General features: G+C 33.0%; 1 protein-coding gene across 6 annotated transcripts; it reads right to left on the bottom strand.

Moving 5' to 3' along the window:
• Nucleotides 1-1,173: 1,173 nt before the first annotated feature.
• Nucleotides 1,174-9,213, bottom strand: LOC120067349 (SKP1-like protein 21). Of its 6 annotated transcripts, none has more exons than XM_039018921.2 (10): nucleotides 8,818-9,008; nucleotides 6,309-6,648; nucleotides 5,378-5,599; nucleotides 5,048-5,239; nucleotides 4,844-4,954; nucleotides 4,456-4,531; nucleotides 4,075-4,184; nucleotides 3,766-3,947; nucleotides 2,058-2,188; nucleotides 1,174-1,717 (listed from the first exon to the last, which is right to left on the bottom strand). In XM_039018921.2, exons 2-10 carry the CDS (start codon nucleotides 6,342-6,344, stop codon nucleotides 1,701-1,703), a joined length of 1,077 nt encoding a protein of 358 aa, XP_038874849.1. In that variant the 5' UTR covers nucleotides 6,345-6,648; nucleotides 8,818-9,008; the 3' UTR covers nucleotides 1,174-1,700. The 6 variants fall into 6 exon arrangements, with proteins under 6 accessions (XP_038874849.1, XP_038874848.1, XP_090164113.1 ...); XM_039018920.2 differs by having other exon boundaries at nucleotides 1,174-1,722; XM_090307987.1 differs by having other exon boundaries at nucleotides 1,174-1,722; nucleotides 6,309-6,363; nucleotides 8,818-8,941.
• Nucleotides 9,214-17,323: the final 8,110 nt, after the last annotated feature.

Here is a 17,323-nt window from a genome sequence, read left to right on the forward strand (position 1 = left end):
TGAGTCAGGTTCCAGAAAAAGGTCGCCATTTTTTTTTTTTTTTTGTGTTTAGGCTAGGCACAGCCATTTGACCAAACTAGGGGTGGAAACGGTTCGGTTCGGTTCAATGGTCAAACCGAACCGAACCGATTTATTGGTTCAAACTGAACCGAACCGAACCGCATATATACGGTTCGGTTAGGTTTCAAATTCGATTTTGGCATTTTTAAAAAATCCATGTTATATTCTTTTTTTAATTAAAAGCGGTTCGGTTCGGTTCGGTTTTGTTATTAAAGTGGTTCGGTTTTAAATTCGGTTTTACTCTTTTTTTAAAATATATAAATAATATATATATATATATATATATATATATTAGTTAAAAACGGTTCGATTCGGTTTTAAATTCGGTTTTCGAAAGTGAAACCGAACCGAACCGAATTTTTTGATTTCCTTGAGTTTTCGTTTCGGTTCGGTTTTTAGAAACGGTTCAATTTTTGCGGTTTGAATGACCACCCCTAGACCAAACCATTATTAACTTACTAATCATGATTATATCTACAGAAGATTACGACTAGGCTTTTTCGGTACTTTACATCATTGTTAGAGTTTGGTTAAGTTGTAACTGTTTCTTAATCTTTTTTGCTATAAATTATAAATACTTTGACCCACTTTTTTATATATAAAACCCTCATTTATTAAACTAGATTATATATATATATATATATATATATATAATTTTAACTTATATTTCAAAAGATAAGTAATTAGTTTATGAACTAGAGTAATTAAATTCAAATATTATAATTTAAATTTTAATATAATTTTCTAATTTAAATTAATTACTTTTTTTTTAAAGAAGATTAAATTAATTGATGTTAATAATATATAAAATAAAAGAATAAATTCATGTATTAAAAGAAGAGAGTGGAAATCAAGAAAACCCACACTTTTGAATATGCATGATTCATGAGTATAAAGGATGCATGAAAATAGTTTATTCCAATGCTTAAAGTTTCAAAACTTGTATCAAATGAGGGGTTGGGTATTCCTTATCCATTCCCACTCTTATTCCCATCTCATTTCCCTCAATCTAAACGCCTCGTTAAGAGAGTGAGAAGTGTTCATCTCTAAGTCAATATATACAAACACAAGTGACGATTACTAAGAGAATAAAGAATCAAATGACCATCTTCCTTTGCATTATCACCAAAACTGCTTCACTATTGAATAACAAAATTGGGGTTACAAACAAATGGAAAGAATTAAGATTACCATTTTTATGCAACGGACATTAATTTCAACAACAATACATTTAGCCAAAATAATGCTGGCTCAAGTTACAAACAAACAAAATGGAAACCCAAAAGAAGAAGGGAAAAAAAGGCTCAAGAAAAAGGGATGAGCCAATTATGCTCTCAGCGATATAGCGCCAGTTTTTCCTCTCCTCGCTCCCATTCCTTTTATGACTCTCTTTCACTTCTCTGCCATACATAATCCCACAAAACAAAAATTTGCATCTTCCTCATGAAATAGTGCTTCTAAATCTTCCCATTCACAATTTACACTGAAATCCTTGCAAACTCTTGCTTCCTTCCAAGTTTCCAACGGTAGCTTCTCCCACAATCTGGCTTATTCAAATCGACTGAGCTACCGTATTCATGTACCGGAAAGCAGAGGTCGTTTCTAACTGGCACTACCTCCGAACTCTGACAGGAAGACTACTACCTCCTATCAGCACCTGTTCTAGACATATCAAATAAATGCACCAATCACTCCAATAGCTCTAGTTCAAAAACTTGGAACTTCATGTTTATCTAATTCTCAATAGCACGGTTTAGTTTAGCAATTATCTAAAACTGAAATGCTCCACCCCTCAAATGTTTGTGGCGACCCATTTCGATAGTACCATCCTGTACTTAATACAATATCTGGTAGACGAAAAATGTCACATATTTAATTCTCAACTAATAATCACCGAGTTGAATCAACCAGCACCCAGCCTTTGAAATATGATAGTACGACAGTTCAAGACAAACTCTTCTAAGGATATGACTATGAAACAATTAACGCAAACTTACTTGTGAATCTGGGTGATGAACCATTGCCAGTTAATACTGTCACAAGGTTTCTTTCTTGGCCTAGCGATAAAATTTCTTGCACTCGTTCCGGCCAATCTGAATTCAATCTTCTAGCAAAGTCTTCTACTTCCCTGCATCCAAGAGATTGACCAACTTAAATGGTGACAAAAAGAAGTGCATTTTGAGGATGATGACTGTTGTCACCTACTACACATTACTGGAAAATATGATTGCTTCAATATGGCAGAATACGAGTACAAGATTAACATTTTTTTTTTCCATAAAAACAAAGACATCCATTCGAGTATATATGGTTAATGCAAGGGACTGCTTACCACGTACACACTAAACAGTAACCTGAAGTAGTGTGTAGCATTGATGAAAGATTTTTGTGATCATAAATATTCATGACAGTTGTCTCGTGATAAAAGAGAATATGAAATCCTGGATTGAGGTAGTTCCACTATTATTCAGGCTATTTGGCTTCAAAGACTAATCACGTAACTTCTAAGATATCGTTTCCCCTCCCCATGAAATTTAGATGGTCTATGGTTTCTAATAGCTTTTTGTAATTTTCGTAAAACATTGTTAGAAACAGGTCAAGATGTCTCATTGAAGAAAGAAGGCAGCAAACACTTAACCCAGCTAAGGATCAAATAAAAGCCCTCCAATCTAATTTCAAAGTGAAAGAAGAGTAGCAAAAATAACAATAACAAATAAATAAAAGGTTGTAATGGGAATTAGAGCCCATGAACAGTAATAATCACATAGATTCAAAAGAATTCGACTTGTCAATGAAAGTTATTGCATTTTTTTCCATATAAACTAAAAACAAGATTTAGAAGCATCTAACCACAAATTCTAGCCTTGTGCCCCTCGAACCACTAGCTTGAAAGAATCTCCACAAGCCAACACCCCCCACACCACCCCCCCCCCCCCCCCCCCCCCCACAAAAAAAAAAAGCTTGTTCAAAATTCAAATACCACACTAAACCAAATTTATTATAAAAAAAAAAAACTCCAGACCTTAGGGGCAAAGATACACTCCGAGAGATTCTCATTTCCATTACACCACCGATTAAGGAAGAGCTGCAGATTAGGGTTCCTCTTTTTCAACCTTATCAGAAGTGTTAGTGCTGCAAAGGGCACTAACCATCAAAACAATTTTGTCTTCTTTAGACAATTAAACCTCTTCTCAAATCAGATAATAAGCATCTAAATCAAGGATTCTTCTCTCTTCACGAAGGGCTATAGGGTAGCGCACTTGCCAGAAAGGAAATCGAACTTTTTGAGCTTCCTATAAAGAATATATGAATCCTACCCAGTCGAAAAGCCTACTAAGTATAAGGTTCCAGGTAAGGGAGTTGAAGTTTTAAACTCAACTGGCACCCTTGCCCAGTACATTGTCCCCCGCCCCCTACAACCAAATAAAAATAATAATAGTAAATAAATAAAAACCACCCAATGTCTTTTTGTAATTTCACTCATTAATTAAGAGTAAGAGAGGAAAACTGGAATTTCAGAAGTCAGAAATAAAAATCAAATATCATCTATAACCTTATGGCATATGAGCATGCAGAAGAAGCAAGCACTTAAACAAGAGGAAAAGGGTCCATGTTGTCAACTGGCACTCAACACTTGGCCGACTGCTGAATGAAGTATTTTGGGGGTGGGAAGGTTCAGTACAACACTAATTTGGCATATCTAACCTGTCAAGTTCCTCTTTCATTGCAGGATCTAGATCATCATAAATATCAGCATCATCAAACTCGATCTTCGATGCATACATGGCAGCTGCCGAATCCTGTGATTTCACAGTTCTACTTGGAGATGCCCCCAAAATCTTGTTAAACTCGTTATTCTGGCAACAAGAAGGAAGAGCATCCAATTCCTAAACAATGTAAGATAGCAGAATTCAATAATCAGAGCTACTTCTGATGGGGAAAGGGAAGTTTTTATTAGAAAAAAGAAAGATATTTAGACAAGCCAAAAACAAAAAACCATGCATAGATGCAAACCCCTATTTTATCATGGTTCCCATTTTCGTTACTTGAAGAAGAATCCTTCTGTTGATCTTTTCTCCTTCGATTTTTCTTTTTGTTTTTATTTGTTTTAACTGCCTTCGAATCTGCATGTGGAATAGTAGTTGTTGAATTACAAAGAATAAATAAGAGACATTTAACACTGAAAATTTCAAAAGAGTAAGGATCAGTAGCAACTTGTTTACAGCAAAATTATTGCAAAATCTTAAACATTGCAAAACCACACTTGACAAGGGCAGTAAAATTCAAGGTGCAATATGAAATTTATAGCATGAAAACAAGAAGACAGCCCAGTTAAAAATAAAGACGATGAAATGAGATGGAAAGAGCAAGAAGAAGCGAACAATTCTCAAGTACCTCCATCTCCTCCATTTATAAAAGACAAAAGATCATCGACTGATCTATCATCTACCCGCTCCTCGATCTCAACGTTCTGAAAGTAGTAAAAACAACATGGTAAATTACTAATGAGGGATTAAAATTGAATAACACAACCCAAGGTCAGATTTAAGTACACTACTCAGAGCCTTAGAAAGTGCAAAAAACAAGGATATTAACAAAATAGCAAAAAGTACAGATTTTGGGATAATTATTGGCTCTTTTGATCTTGTAATTTTCTTTTTCTTCATTAGAAAATACATAATCCTTTTTCTCCTGTATTTTGTTTCTTCTTTTTTAGAAAAGAAAAAACTACTGTAACATATGTAATATCAGCATTGTTTCCCATTAAAGAAAGATAACGCACCTTCAATTTCTCTCTTTCTCTTAATTCTTTTCTCTTCCGTGCATATAATCTATTTAAGAGCCGAATACGTGGATCATCTGTTATGTTTCGTAAGGGCTCCAGCTTTTCCTCCTGTAGAATTAAATCTGAGTGAGACACTTAAATTGAATATGTGGGTGTGTGCGTTGGTGTCTGGGTGTGCACGCGCGTGTGTGTAGGGCACACCTCGGTGAGATCATCAGGTAGATGAAATGTCTCCCTGATCTCCTCTGGAGTCTTTCCTTCAATAATTCGCGCAAGTGCTCGACTAGTTAAATCAACCAAAGGTTTCAATTGGAGGCTGTCAGCAGCAGACGTCAACTCACATAGCTTTTTTGTATCCATGCGAATGAATTTCTCATCAAATGTTTTACGCTCCTATGGCAAAGAATAACCCATGTTCATTTGTAAAATGACTACTGAGGTGTCCCTAAGTAACATCATCCATTCAATCTCCACAGGTCCATAACGGATGATAGTGGTTAAAGGTCAGAACAGGTTCAGAGATATACTGACCTTGTTGGAACGACCTGGTACTTGATGAAACCTGCAATAGTCAAGAATTAAACCTAATATAGCAGGATTCACTCGCTGTGGGAGAGATATTGCATAATTTTTGGAGGACCCCATCCCTGTTTGTAGTATTTCCCGACAAATCATAGGGCAAAACGTAGCAACCTCTTCTTCAACTTGTTGTATTGAGCCGTCAGCAGTTTGAAGCCAAATGTAAGACTTCATCTGGAAAAAATTCAACAGTCCATGAGAGAATATAAGCAACACATAATGAAGTGGTTGATGCAGCAACTTCCATAAGTATTGATTTTTTCTTAAACTATCGTCTACTGTATACTAATCACCAAAAATCATAAGAAGACCTTTTAAATGCATTAAATATATCATGCAAATAAGGAGGGGGGGTCAGTTTAAAAAAAAAAAAAAAAAAAAAAAAAAAAAAAAAAAAAAAAAAAAAAAAAAAAAAACTCCATGGAAATTTTGTGTCTTGGTCTTAAGCCAAGACAGTTTCTTGGACTCGGTGTAAATTCATAAAGGTTTAAATACTACTTTGGTCCATGTACTTTCATTTTGGTTTGTTTAGTTCTTGTACTTTCAACTTTTGCTCATTTTGGTCTTATACTTTCAAAAATGTCTATTTTGGTCCTTGTACTTTTAAGAAGTGATCATCTTGATCCCTGTTTGTAAAATTTTATAGACAATAGAAACCCTTTAATACAAATTTAAGGCTAGATTTTAAGATATTTAGGGAATGAAGAGTCATGTTAAAATTTCGATTGAAGAAATGAGACAAAAATGAAAATGAAGTGACCAAATTGGTAATTTTTAAAAGTTCAAGAACCAAAATAGACCCTTTGAAAGTGCATAGACAAAAATGAATCAAAGCTAAAAGTAAGGATTAAATAGTATTTAAGCCATTCATAAAGCAGTATACCTCAGGTTTGACTACCGCCATAGCACTTTCAGACATCTGATGTAGCACTTTGCGGCTGCCACACAGAGAAGGAAGGTCACCTCAGTAATTATCACTCTCTTTCAGGAATAATAGCATAAGCACTTTGAACCTCCTCGCAGGTATCAGGGAGTCATATAGAAATAAATATTCTACTTCTTCAAGGTCCTAACTTTGTTGAGATTTGTGACTCTTTATCAATACTGCCAAAGTGGATAAAAAGGAGAACCCATACAAACATGTCTCTTATAAATGATAGAAGTTTAGAGAGTTAGCTGCACTACACAGAAGGGACTCACAATCAAGGAAAATAGCCAAAAACCTGAGATCAAAAGAAATAAAAGGAACCATTATTGAAAAGATGCACAAACTATACATCCCCCACTCACATGACATACTAGATATGTACTTGTAACATGCAAAATAAAAAAAACATGGCATACCTTACACATAAGCAAGAAATCGATGTAGATCAACAAAAAAAATTATTGTTTATAATAACAGAGCACCATGTCTTAGATGAATAAAATACACACCGGTTCAATCAATTCTTTCCTGCTGAACATGGAAACCTGACCAGTGGTACAGTGGGAAAATGAACCTTCTAACAGTTAATTCAGCTGTAAATCATAACTGTAAAGCTAATTTGTGCTAGCCACCAGCCATTCTCTAAATCCCACTTTAAAGCACTCTGTCAACTCTCTGTCCTTCCACTCACTATTGTTTATTTAAAATAAGAAATGATCACCTATATTCAAGAGAGTAGGAAAGAATGATAACAAATTTGTCACTTCCGAAAACCAATCGAAGTGCCAAAAATGAAAAATTTTCCATCTACAATTGAAGAAAAATACAATATCCCCCATCTTTCCTTCAAAAATCCTGCAATACTCAAAGGCACTAAAAAGTAGCCACCACCTTGATACTAACCCTTACCTTCACCTCGCCCACAAAACTGTAACTGAAAATGAGTTGGACCTGAAAGTCTTTAGTGCAGAGAAGGGGTGCCGCCTGCTGGCAGTTGCTCAATTAAAACTATTAAAGATGGACGTGCGCTTGTAGAGAACACACAGAAATAGATTGGTTGTTTTGACTCGGAGAATAATCCAATTTGGTGATGGCAAAATATTGAAAATTCTCCTTCAGATAATATCACAACTCACTGAGTATGGATTCGATATACATGGCCAAAATTTCTACTCCATGAGAAGGTACGCTAAAACAATTATTTATAATTTTGTGATAGCTCCGTGGAGAAGGGATATTAGAGCGACGAAACAATCAGGGAGTTTCTCCCCACCCGCCTTTCAAAGAGAAAGTCGTGTCTTGTGTTTTGTGGAGGTGTGTGTTTTATGGTGGGCCCTTTGGAGGGAGAGGAACAACATAATGTTTAGAGGTATGGAGAGGGACCCTAGTGACGTTCAGTCCTTGGTGAGGTTTCATGTTTCTTTTTGGACTTCGGTTTTGAAGAGTTTTTATAATTATTCTCTAGGTAACATTTTACTTGATTGAAACCTCTTTCTTTAGCGAGGGTTCTATGAGCTAGGTTTTGGTATGCCCTTATATTCTTTCATGCTTCCTCAATGAAGGCAGTTGTTTAAAATATCTATATCTATATATATATAATATTTCTTTGGGATAAAAGATATAATAATTTCACTCAGTTTAAATTAGAGGATAGACCTTCCAAGAAACACTCGATCACTAGGTCAACAGTCAACTACAAATGCAAGCTCAACCACATCCTTCAACTTTAACCCTATTAATTGCCTTATTCTATAATTAAATCTAATGATTCATCCAAAATCTAAAATCCTAGTCACGAGAGGCTAATCTCAGAAGAACTAACAAAACTTCACTCTCAAAATCAAGTGTCAAAGCCAGAGAACAAAAGACTGTTCAAATTTAAATTTTTTCGTGCACTGGCTTATAAGAAGAGCACCCTGCATAGATATTTGAATCAAGTTCAATAGTAGTAGCTAGTGAAATTCCCTTTCTGACCACACATCAGCCACGACACAGGGAGACCTTCCAGAAATTCTCAATATTGCGTCATATTTCATATCGCAAATTTTCCATTGCCCAGATTCCAATTAAGAAAAAACGGTAAAATGTGCCTACTGCAGCTACATGCCAACAAAAGAACAAACCGAAACCACCCAAAAGCGAAAATTCAACACCCATTTCCTCTTCTCTCCTTTTTCTTTTCATAAAAACAAACAAATCTAATTAATTAGAAACACAAATCATATCCTATCACGACAAATTAAAAAATAACGGACTCCATTTCCTAGGGAACAAAAAAACTACCAAAAGTAATTCGTACCTAAAAACCAAGCTCATGTTCAAAAACCCCCTCTTGACGTTAATAAAATGAATCAGAATCCCAACCAATAGGAGCTAAAAAGACCAATTAAAATACGGTAATACAAGATAGAACTGGAAACCTAGGGAAATGGAACACAGTATGGCGGAAAACAGAAATTAGTACCTTGAAAATGAAAATGTTGCACAGCAAAGGAAAGATTGGAGGAAGAATGAGGGAGTGGAGCTAGGGTTTCAGACAAGCCTCTGTTGATATTCTGCACTTCAGATTTTTTTTAATTATTAATTTTATTTTTTTTTTCCCTCTTACGCTTAAACTTAACAATTTGTGTGCGGTTCGTGTTCGTCACGTGACCTCTATCAACGAAGCTGGCCGCCGCACGTGACGGTAGTTAGGGTTTCGGGTGGAAGATGAAGCAGTCCCATCAGACTTGACTTCGCCGGAATCTTATGGGCTGGGTTGGGTTTTTGCGTGGGCCTTCCCACACTGGAAAATATGACGCTTAACTTTGGCGGACAACTCGATAAATTCTCATATTTAATTACTCAAAATTGCAAAATTATCCTGAAGTGCGGCCATCATTGCAATTAAATCCTGAAAGTTTTAGTCGTAAAAATTTAACTCTCAAATTTATCTAAGTATTAAAATTGAACCCTTCTATTTATCATAATTATAAAAATTGGACCCACAAATGATAAAATTAAATAATCAAATTTATACAATTATTATTGTGTCTATAATTATATAAGTTTAATAGTTCAATTTTAACATTTGTATAAGCCTGAGAGTTCAATTTTTACCATTAAAAATTTGTGAGTATAATTGTAACTACCACCATACTTTAAGAATTATTTTTGTAATTTACCCATAATTGTTTCTTTTTAAGAATATGGTTGATACTAATTTTAAACATAATTTATGAAATATATATATATATATGGGTACATCCCAAGCTGCATTCAACATTGTGCAACTCACGCAGGTGTGCAATCACACGTTGCCAGTGGTAAATTTATCTTTTTTGGGAAAAAAAAGAGAGAGAGAGATTTTTTTTTAGTATTTTTCCTTTTATGATAGTTAAGAATGCATAGATGAGTGCACCAAGTACTACTAACAAGAATAATAAATTAAATTACCCTCATTCGTAATTAATAAATTGCCTCCTAAAATAGAAATGAATTTCAAATCAAAATAATAGGAAAATTATTTTCAAATAATTATTTTCAAATGTAATAAAATGTCATTGTTCATACAATGATAGACCCTTATATTATTATACACATCTATCACTAATATATATCTATAAGTGTCTTTATCAATGATAGACAATAATATTTTACTATATCTATAAATAAGCTGACTCATTTTCTTATATTTGAAAAGAACAAATCTTTTTTAATTCTAAACCCTATAAAATTGGGAGACAATATATAGTTGTTCAATATTATATAAGACTTGTAACAGAGTCTAAAATTGCAAAGAAATATATAAATGATGTCATGATTGAATGTTATTCTTATTATTTTTATTAGTGTAGACATGGTTAAACACACAAATAGACTATAGGTGAGAATTAAAGCTAAGTTAAATGCTCTTGAGATTTAGTTTGGAAATGTTAAAACACAAATATACTGATAATTAGAACCAATGACTAAAGAAAATTCATGAACTACCTTCAAAATAGATATTAAATTATAAAAAAAGTAGGAAAATACTTTTTTGGTTCCTAAGTTTTGGATCCGGTTTCTCTTTAGTCTTTAAGTTTTAAAATATCACACATTTAGTCCTTAAATTTTCAGTTTAATTTCAGTTTAGTCAATGCATTTCAAAATGCTACAACTTTATCCTTGACATTTGAGTTTTACTTCAATTTGGTCTTTAATTTCAAGATTTACATTTGAGTTTTACTTCAATTTGATTCCTAAGTTTTAAGACTTATACTTTTATTCTTGAGTTCACTAAATACTCATTTTCTGTCTTTCGAGTTAATTTATATTAATAAGTTAAAAATTGTTAAAAGAATTATAATTAATTAAGTTTCACTACTTTTATTACTTTTAAAATTAAATTTAAATTTTCACTTCATTTTTAATCAATTAATAGAAATTGATGTCAATGATCGAAAATGAATATTTAATTGAAAATTGAGGTTAAATGTAAAATCTTGAAACCCAATGATCAAATTAAAACAAAACTCAAATCTTAAGGGTAAAATTGTGATATTTTGAAACTTATGGACTAAATTGAAACAAAATTCAAAACTTAAAGATTAAAGTGTAACATTTTAAAACTTATGGACCAAATGAAAACTAGAGCCAAAACCTTGTGACCAAAAAAATATTGTTCCCTAAAAAAGTCATAGCTACCTTATGTACATATATTGGAAACAATGCTTATTTCAATAATACTTGTGTCAATGTCAAAGCTATACAAAAATTACAATATCTTTGTATTGTGCTATTTACAGGAACATTTAAAAATAGGAAGTATATCTATGATCGATATGATAACTATAAGCCTTCGATTTCTTTTCCCTCCACTTAGGTTCAAAGATCACTAAATAATCATTGGAGTTAAGAATACTTAGTTGGAATGCATAATGAAAATTTGGAGAGTAAAAATTTGGTTGTGTCCTAACTACACTTTGAAGGAAACAGTAGTACTTAGAAAAACTTCTAAGTGTTGGGAGCATGTGGTTAAACTTAGAAGTGAAGTATGCATTGGACTAAAAGAGGAGAAGAAAAGTTTGATAAAGTATTGGGAGAAAAAGATTGGGATTCAAGAAGCATAATAGGTTGAAGTCAGAATTTTGGATAAGTGTTCAAACTATACTTTGAGCCTATAAAAGCTTAAGGGCATAAGTTGGCCTAAAAAAAGCAAAATTTAGCTAAGTATTGGAAGGAAAGGTTGGAAACATAGTTGAACATTTAGAAGGGATGAATATGCTTAAACATTTAGGGAAAAGATGAACCATGTGTTGGAGCCTTGGAAGTTAAAGATTTGGTTAAGAATTGGAAGTGAGGGTTGAAAGCATAGCCATTGAAGAAGTGGAAATGTGACTAAGTGTTCAAACTATGCTTCGGAAGGAGTTGGTAGACTTATGAGAACCTCTAAATGGTGAAACTAGGCGTGTAAAAGTTGGAGAGGAAAAGTGAACGCATGGCATAGCAAGAAGTATTAATTTTTTACTAAGTGATTGAAACAAGAAGTTCAACTTATAGCATAGTTGAATAGAACCCTAAAAGCACTATGTTGAGCGTATGCTAGGGCAAAAAGGGAACCTTGTATGCATGCTTGAAACAACCTAGACGATTAGGGTTGACTTGGACACATGGTGTGTTCGGGGTGAGAATTTGACTAAGTGTTGGATGGCTCGTTGAATACACACCCTAGTAATGGCATGTTAGAAGCATATAGACTGGAAGATGGAGTAGTTAGACGTATGCCTTGAGGAAAGGGCACAATTGGACGCATGATGGGAGAGGAATTAAGTTATGCATGCACTAGTTGGATCAAATTTCAAAGGAGAAGGTGACCAATTCCGAGATGGACAACTTAGGAAGTTAAGTGGCAGCATAACATGAATTTGACTGAGTGTCAAAGTTGGAATTGGATACACAAGGTGCAATATGGAGCATGCAAAGTATTGGGATGACACCTCAATGGGGAGTCATGCATTGGACACTGTATGGTAAAGACACCTAAGTTTGCATGCAAGTAGATGATGGCAAGGGACCATGTGTTGCCATTGCATGGTAGTGACAAGCAAGCTTTGAATGCAAGTAGGAGGTATCATGTGGAGAGAAGTTAAGAGGATGACAAGAATGACTGAAATTTTCCTATAAATACCTTGAGGGAGAGCCTCTTTTCATGACACAACTTGAAGTTCCCTTAAACAAGACTTAAGAGATAGTTCAGAGGGAACTTAGGGTATTGTGTGGGTGTCATGCACCTAAACTCACTATCCATGCGTTGAAGAGAAGGCCTATGCGTCCAACTGAGACTAAGAAGTGCTGAGAAGGCAGCTCATGCATCCAACAGGGTAGACTATGCGTCCAACTGACCTGAGGAAGGCAACCATGCATCCAATTGGTATTGAGGAAGGCTACCTTGCAACCACTGATGTCCTAGGTTGTTCTAAGGCCTAATTTCACGTCTATTGGAGTTGATAAATTAAGTTTGTGGCCAATAAGGTATTTTAATGTTATTCTAGTCCTAAACATGAGATTCTAAGTTATTTTTGAACTAATACTAGCTTGGGAACCAAGAAGGAACCAGAAAACCAAAAAGCTTAGAAAATAGGGAAATTCCTACTAGCGAACTATGAATGGTTTATTTTTAGATGCTTTTGATTGAATCCATATACATATATAGTATTATATATGTTGGGTTTTATGCCCTAAAACTCGTAGATAGTAAATGTAATTAAATGACCGTCATTAATAAATAGTTATTAATGTTTTTCTCAATAAGTGTTATTGATATTTTATTTAATTTTGTCTTATTTATCCTAAAATCCAATAAACTAACATTCTAGGTTGTCTTATGAGTCTTGAACTGTACGTAGAGATATATAGGGACCAATGTTCAAGATACAACCTAAAGGGTCTATAGTATAGGGGTAAAGTTGGGTACCTTATCCTGGTAACAATATGGATAGATCCACTTTGTATTTGATACAAACGCAGTGATCCAATGCATTCATGTAGGAGAGACGCGAGTGGGGGTATCCTGGATAATGAGTTTGCACAAGATCGGACTATGAAATAGTAACTACTAGATGTAACTTCGTTGACTACTTAGATTTCTATTTCAATAGGATGACCTAGGCAACTTAATCTTACTCCTAAGTATATTATGAACTCCTATTCACGAGGGATTGTCTTTTGATTTGTATGGGTGAGAGTGGCCAGTCGACTCAATATGTCTCCATTTTGAGGATAAGATCGAGTGGATAGTTGAGAACATGATCATACAAGATGGATTTCACTCCATCTCAACATCAAGGTAAGTAGATGAGTGTTTCCTTAAGTGGTGTCTCCGGGACTTGAACAAATGGTCCTACCTTCTCACTAGCCCAAGAGGGGTTTTTGTTTAATGGTTGGCTATAAACAGGTTATTCATTAGAAGAGCACGGGTATTTAAGGATGTAGAAGTAATCTAGGGGTAAAACGGTAATTTGATCCAGCTGGTGTTACGAACACTCGTGAAGGACTAACTTGCTGTTATTAGTCAGTATCCATGGACACAGAAACATATACGTAGTAAGAATAGTGCACTTGTGGGTCTTTAGTGGAGTGTACCCACAGTTAACGAATATTGATTAATTTGGTTAATGAGTTTAGTTAATTAATCTCACATCGTTGGAGCTTTTGATATGTAGGTCCTAGCTCCCCTTTTCTAGCTTGTAAAGGGTATTGAGGTAATTTGCCATTAAATGAATTTGAAATATTTAAATTCAGAATTGGGAATTTTTTAATGTATGTTGATACATTTTAATGTAAATTTTAATTTTAGACTTTATTGTTAATTTTAGATATGATTCAAAATTAATAAATGAGAGAACGAAATATTTGAAAGGAGTTCAAATATTAATTTAATATGAATAATATTCAAATTGAAAACTATAGGTTAAAAATAACGTGCATTGGATGCATATTAAAACTATATGTTAAATGCGAGAAATATATTTAAATATAATTCAAATGAGAAATTTAAATTAAATATGTGATATTTAATTGAAGAATTAACTAATTATTTAATTTAATTTAATTTTGAATTTAATTAAATTGATTAAATCAAAACTACAGGTTAAAATTAATGCACATTAGATGCACATTAAAACTATAAGTTATGTAAGATGGAACCATTTAAATATGATTTAAATGGTTATTGTTTTATTTATTTAATTAATTAAATAAAATGTAATTTCCTATGTAGGGGAGTTACTAGAGACGTGAGAAATCGTATCAAAAACAAAAGAAAAACAAGGCAGAGAAGATCAATTGATGGATAATAAAATTTTTATACATTTTTTGTCTTCCCTCTTTTTCCTAATTACAATAAAAAAAAAAATCCCACAATTCTCACCTCCTCAATTTCCTTACCAAGAATAGGGAGGACTCCAAGTGGTGGTGCCCAATCCCAAATCCCAATAGAGAAATTCTACTGTCAAAAGGTTTGTAAGGTAAGGTTTAATTATGTTTTTGAATTGCATGCTTAATCTATTTTTCTATTTTATTCTAATACAAAATTGTTGTGTTTTAAATATCAATTTTAAATACGTTTTAGCTTCCGCTGTGCCTTAGGGTTACCATCTCTTCAATATATATATATATGTATGGTTTGGAAAGCTGGCATGATCTTAGAATGCGATTTCTTGGAATATAATTGGAAATCACTGGTTTTCTGTTGATTTACTTGGAGAACTGTTTTAATCTATGATTTGCTTGAAAGCATGTTTTATATTGGTTTTGCTATTTGGATTTGATTGGAAAGTCGTGTTTTGAAATGTGGTTGAGGGAATGAAATTTCAACCATGGAAAATTGGAATTGTACCCTAAAAAATGTTAGTGTGTCTCAACACGTCTAATGGGATATTGTCGACATGTGCACATTAGATAGGTTGTATTGGATACTAGTATTATTTCTTCATAATCTAACTTTGGTTTGATTTGGATATTGGGAACTAGTTTTCTCTCGATTTAGTTATGAACTTCTTTGTGATCATGCCATCTCATTACTTGATATGTTTTATCAGTTGATGCTCGTGTATTGACATTTTTATTTAGTATTTCGATATTCTAGTTTGATTTCCATCTAACTGTTTTTAAAAAAGATTTTTGAAACCAAAATATATGTTCATATAAAAGATACCAATCACTGGGCTTCCCAGATCATGCTTTCCAAATGTTTTGTTTTCACTCCCAGGTAACGAAAGAGGTGAGTTCTAGGGTGCCATTTGACGGTCAAGGTCTGCCACGTTACAACTACTCTTCCAGACTCGAGTTTGTCTTTTTGAATTTTATAGCTTAAGAGTTAAGGTTTCTAAGTTAGATATGAAGTTGTATAAACATTATACTGGTTTGTAATAAAATAAGTTAAGCTAAAGAACTGTTGTTGTATTTACTTGGTCTAAAAGTTAGTAAGCAAAAAAGATCGAAGTTGGTAATAGGTATCACAAAAGGGTGGTATCTGCCGTCCTCATATCTCCTTCTGGACGAAAGGTAAGTTTGGGAGGGAGTGTGACAATAACTCTAGAGGGGTGAATAATGTTTATTTAAACTAATGAAAACATTTTCTTAATGTGGCTCCAATTAAATAAATTTATACATTTATTAGTAATAAGTAATTCAAAAAAGGATTTTATGTAAATGAATTCGACCCAAAATAATCAATAAATTAAAAAACTCACACTTTTAAAAACCTCGTTTAATTATAATAACAAGATTGGTGTAAATGATATGAAAATTTAATAATTACCGATTAAAACAAATCAATATGAGCAATTAATTTAAACAAAAAATTACAATTAATTTAATGCAATAAAACGTAATAACAAAAATTAATTTAAAAAATAAATTAGGTGAGGGAAAGAGCAATTGACACGTTATTTTATAATGGTTCGACATAACCCAGCTTACATCCGACTTACTTCCACTTCTCAAGCTCTTCTTGGATATGCCACTCAAACTGTACTCTTCTTGCGGCTTAGCAAACTGCTATAATGTCATTTTTTTCCAAGATCAAGGGCAACTTTTACAAAAGTTTGAAAAATCTCAAAAACACACCTGACAAACTATCTAAAATAGTGAACTTACAAATTTTGAGCTCACAACAAATCAATTATCATAATACAATATATTTCTCTCGATAATAAAATGATGAGAAAAATTTGAGAGCTTGAAGGGAATAATAACGGTGACTTTTAGCAAATTGGAGAATTGTAAAAATGTGAAATTGTTGATGAAATGTGGAGAAGATGAAAAGTTTAAAAGAAGAGGAAAATGAGTGAATACCAAAATTAATTTGAGTCGATGGATGTTGGTAAAATAAAATTAAATGGTGGAGATTTAAAAATAATAAAAAACAAATAATAATTTTTTAAAAGAAATAATATAACCAATAGAAACTAAAGCATGGGTTGAATTTATTATTATCATTATTTTACTTTTTAAACTCAACTATCTATTTTACAAACATAATATAATATAATAATATTTTTAAAAGATCATTTTCTTTTAAAATTTAACGAGAGTAAAAAACCAACCATGTGTCACTCCTCCATTCCTCCATATATCACATTTTAATTGGGTCCATTTTGATGATTTGGCTTCATCATCTTGGATATTTCTTCGTTAGACATGTTTTGGCTATATCTTATTTGTTGAGTATGTTTCAGTTATATCTTATTCATTAAGCATGCTTCGACTACATCTTATTAGTTTGAGTTCTGATTTAAATGTTTCGAAATGTGTTGTATTAATTATTTCAAGTTTTATGCAATAGATACTTCAAAATATTCAAATTGTTATTAAATCGATTCAAGTTTATTATCATTCAAATATTAATAAATGAATGAATGAATTAAAAATAATTGATTTAAGATTTAAGGGCCAACAAGCGAAGAGTAAATTGTGTTAAGGTTTACATCAAAGAAGAAAAATTTACA

Source organism: Benincasa hispida, chromosome 12 (genome assembly GCF_027475165.1).
Source record: "Benincasa hispida cultivar pf3 chromosome 12, pf3_genome.v1.1, whole genome shotgun sequence".
Classification (NCBI taxonomy): domain Eukaryota; kingdom Viridiplantae; phylum Streptophyta; class Magnoliopsida; order Cucurbitales; family Cucurbitaceae; genus Benincasa; species Benincasa hispida.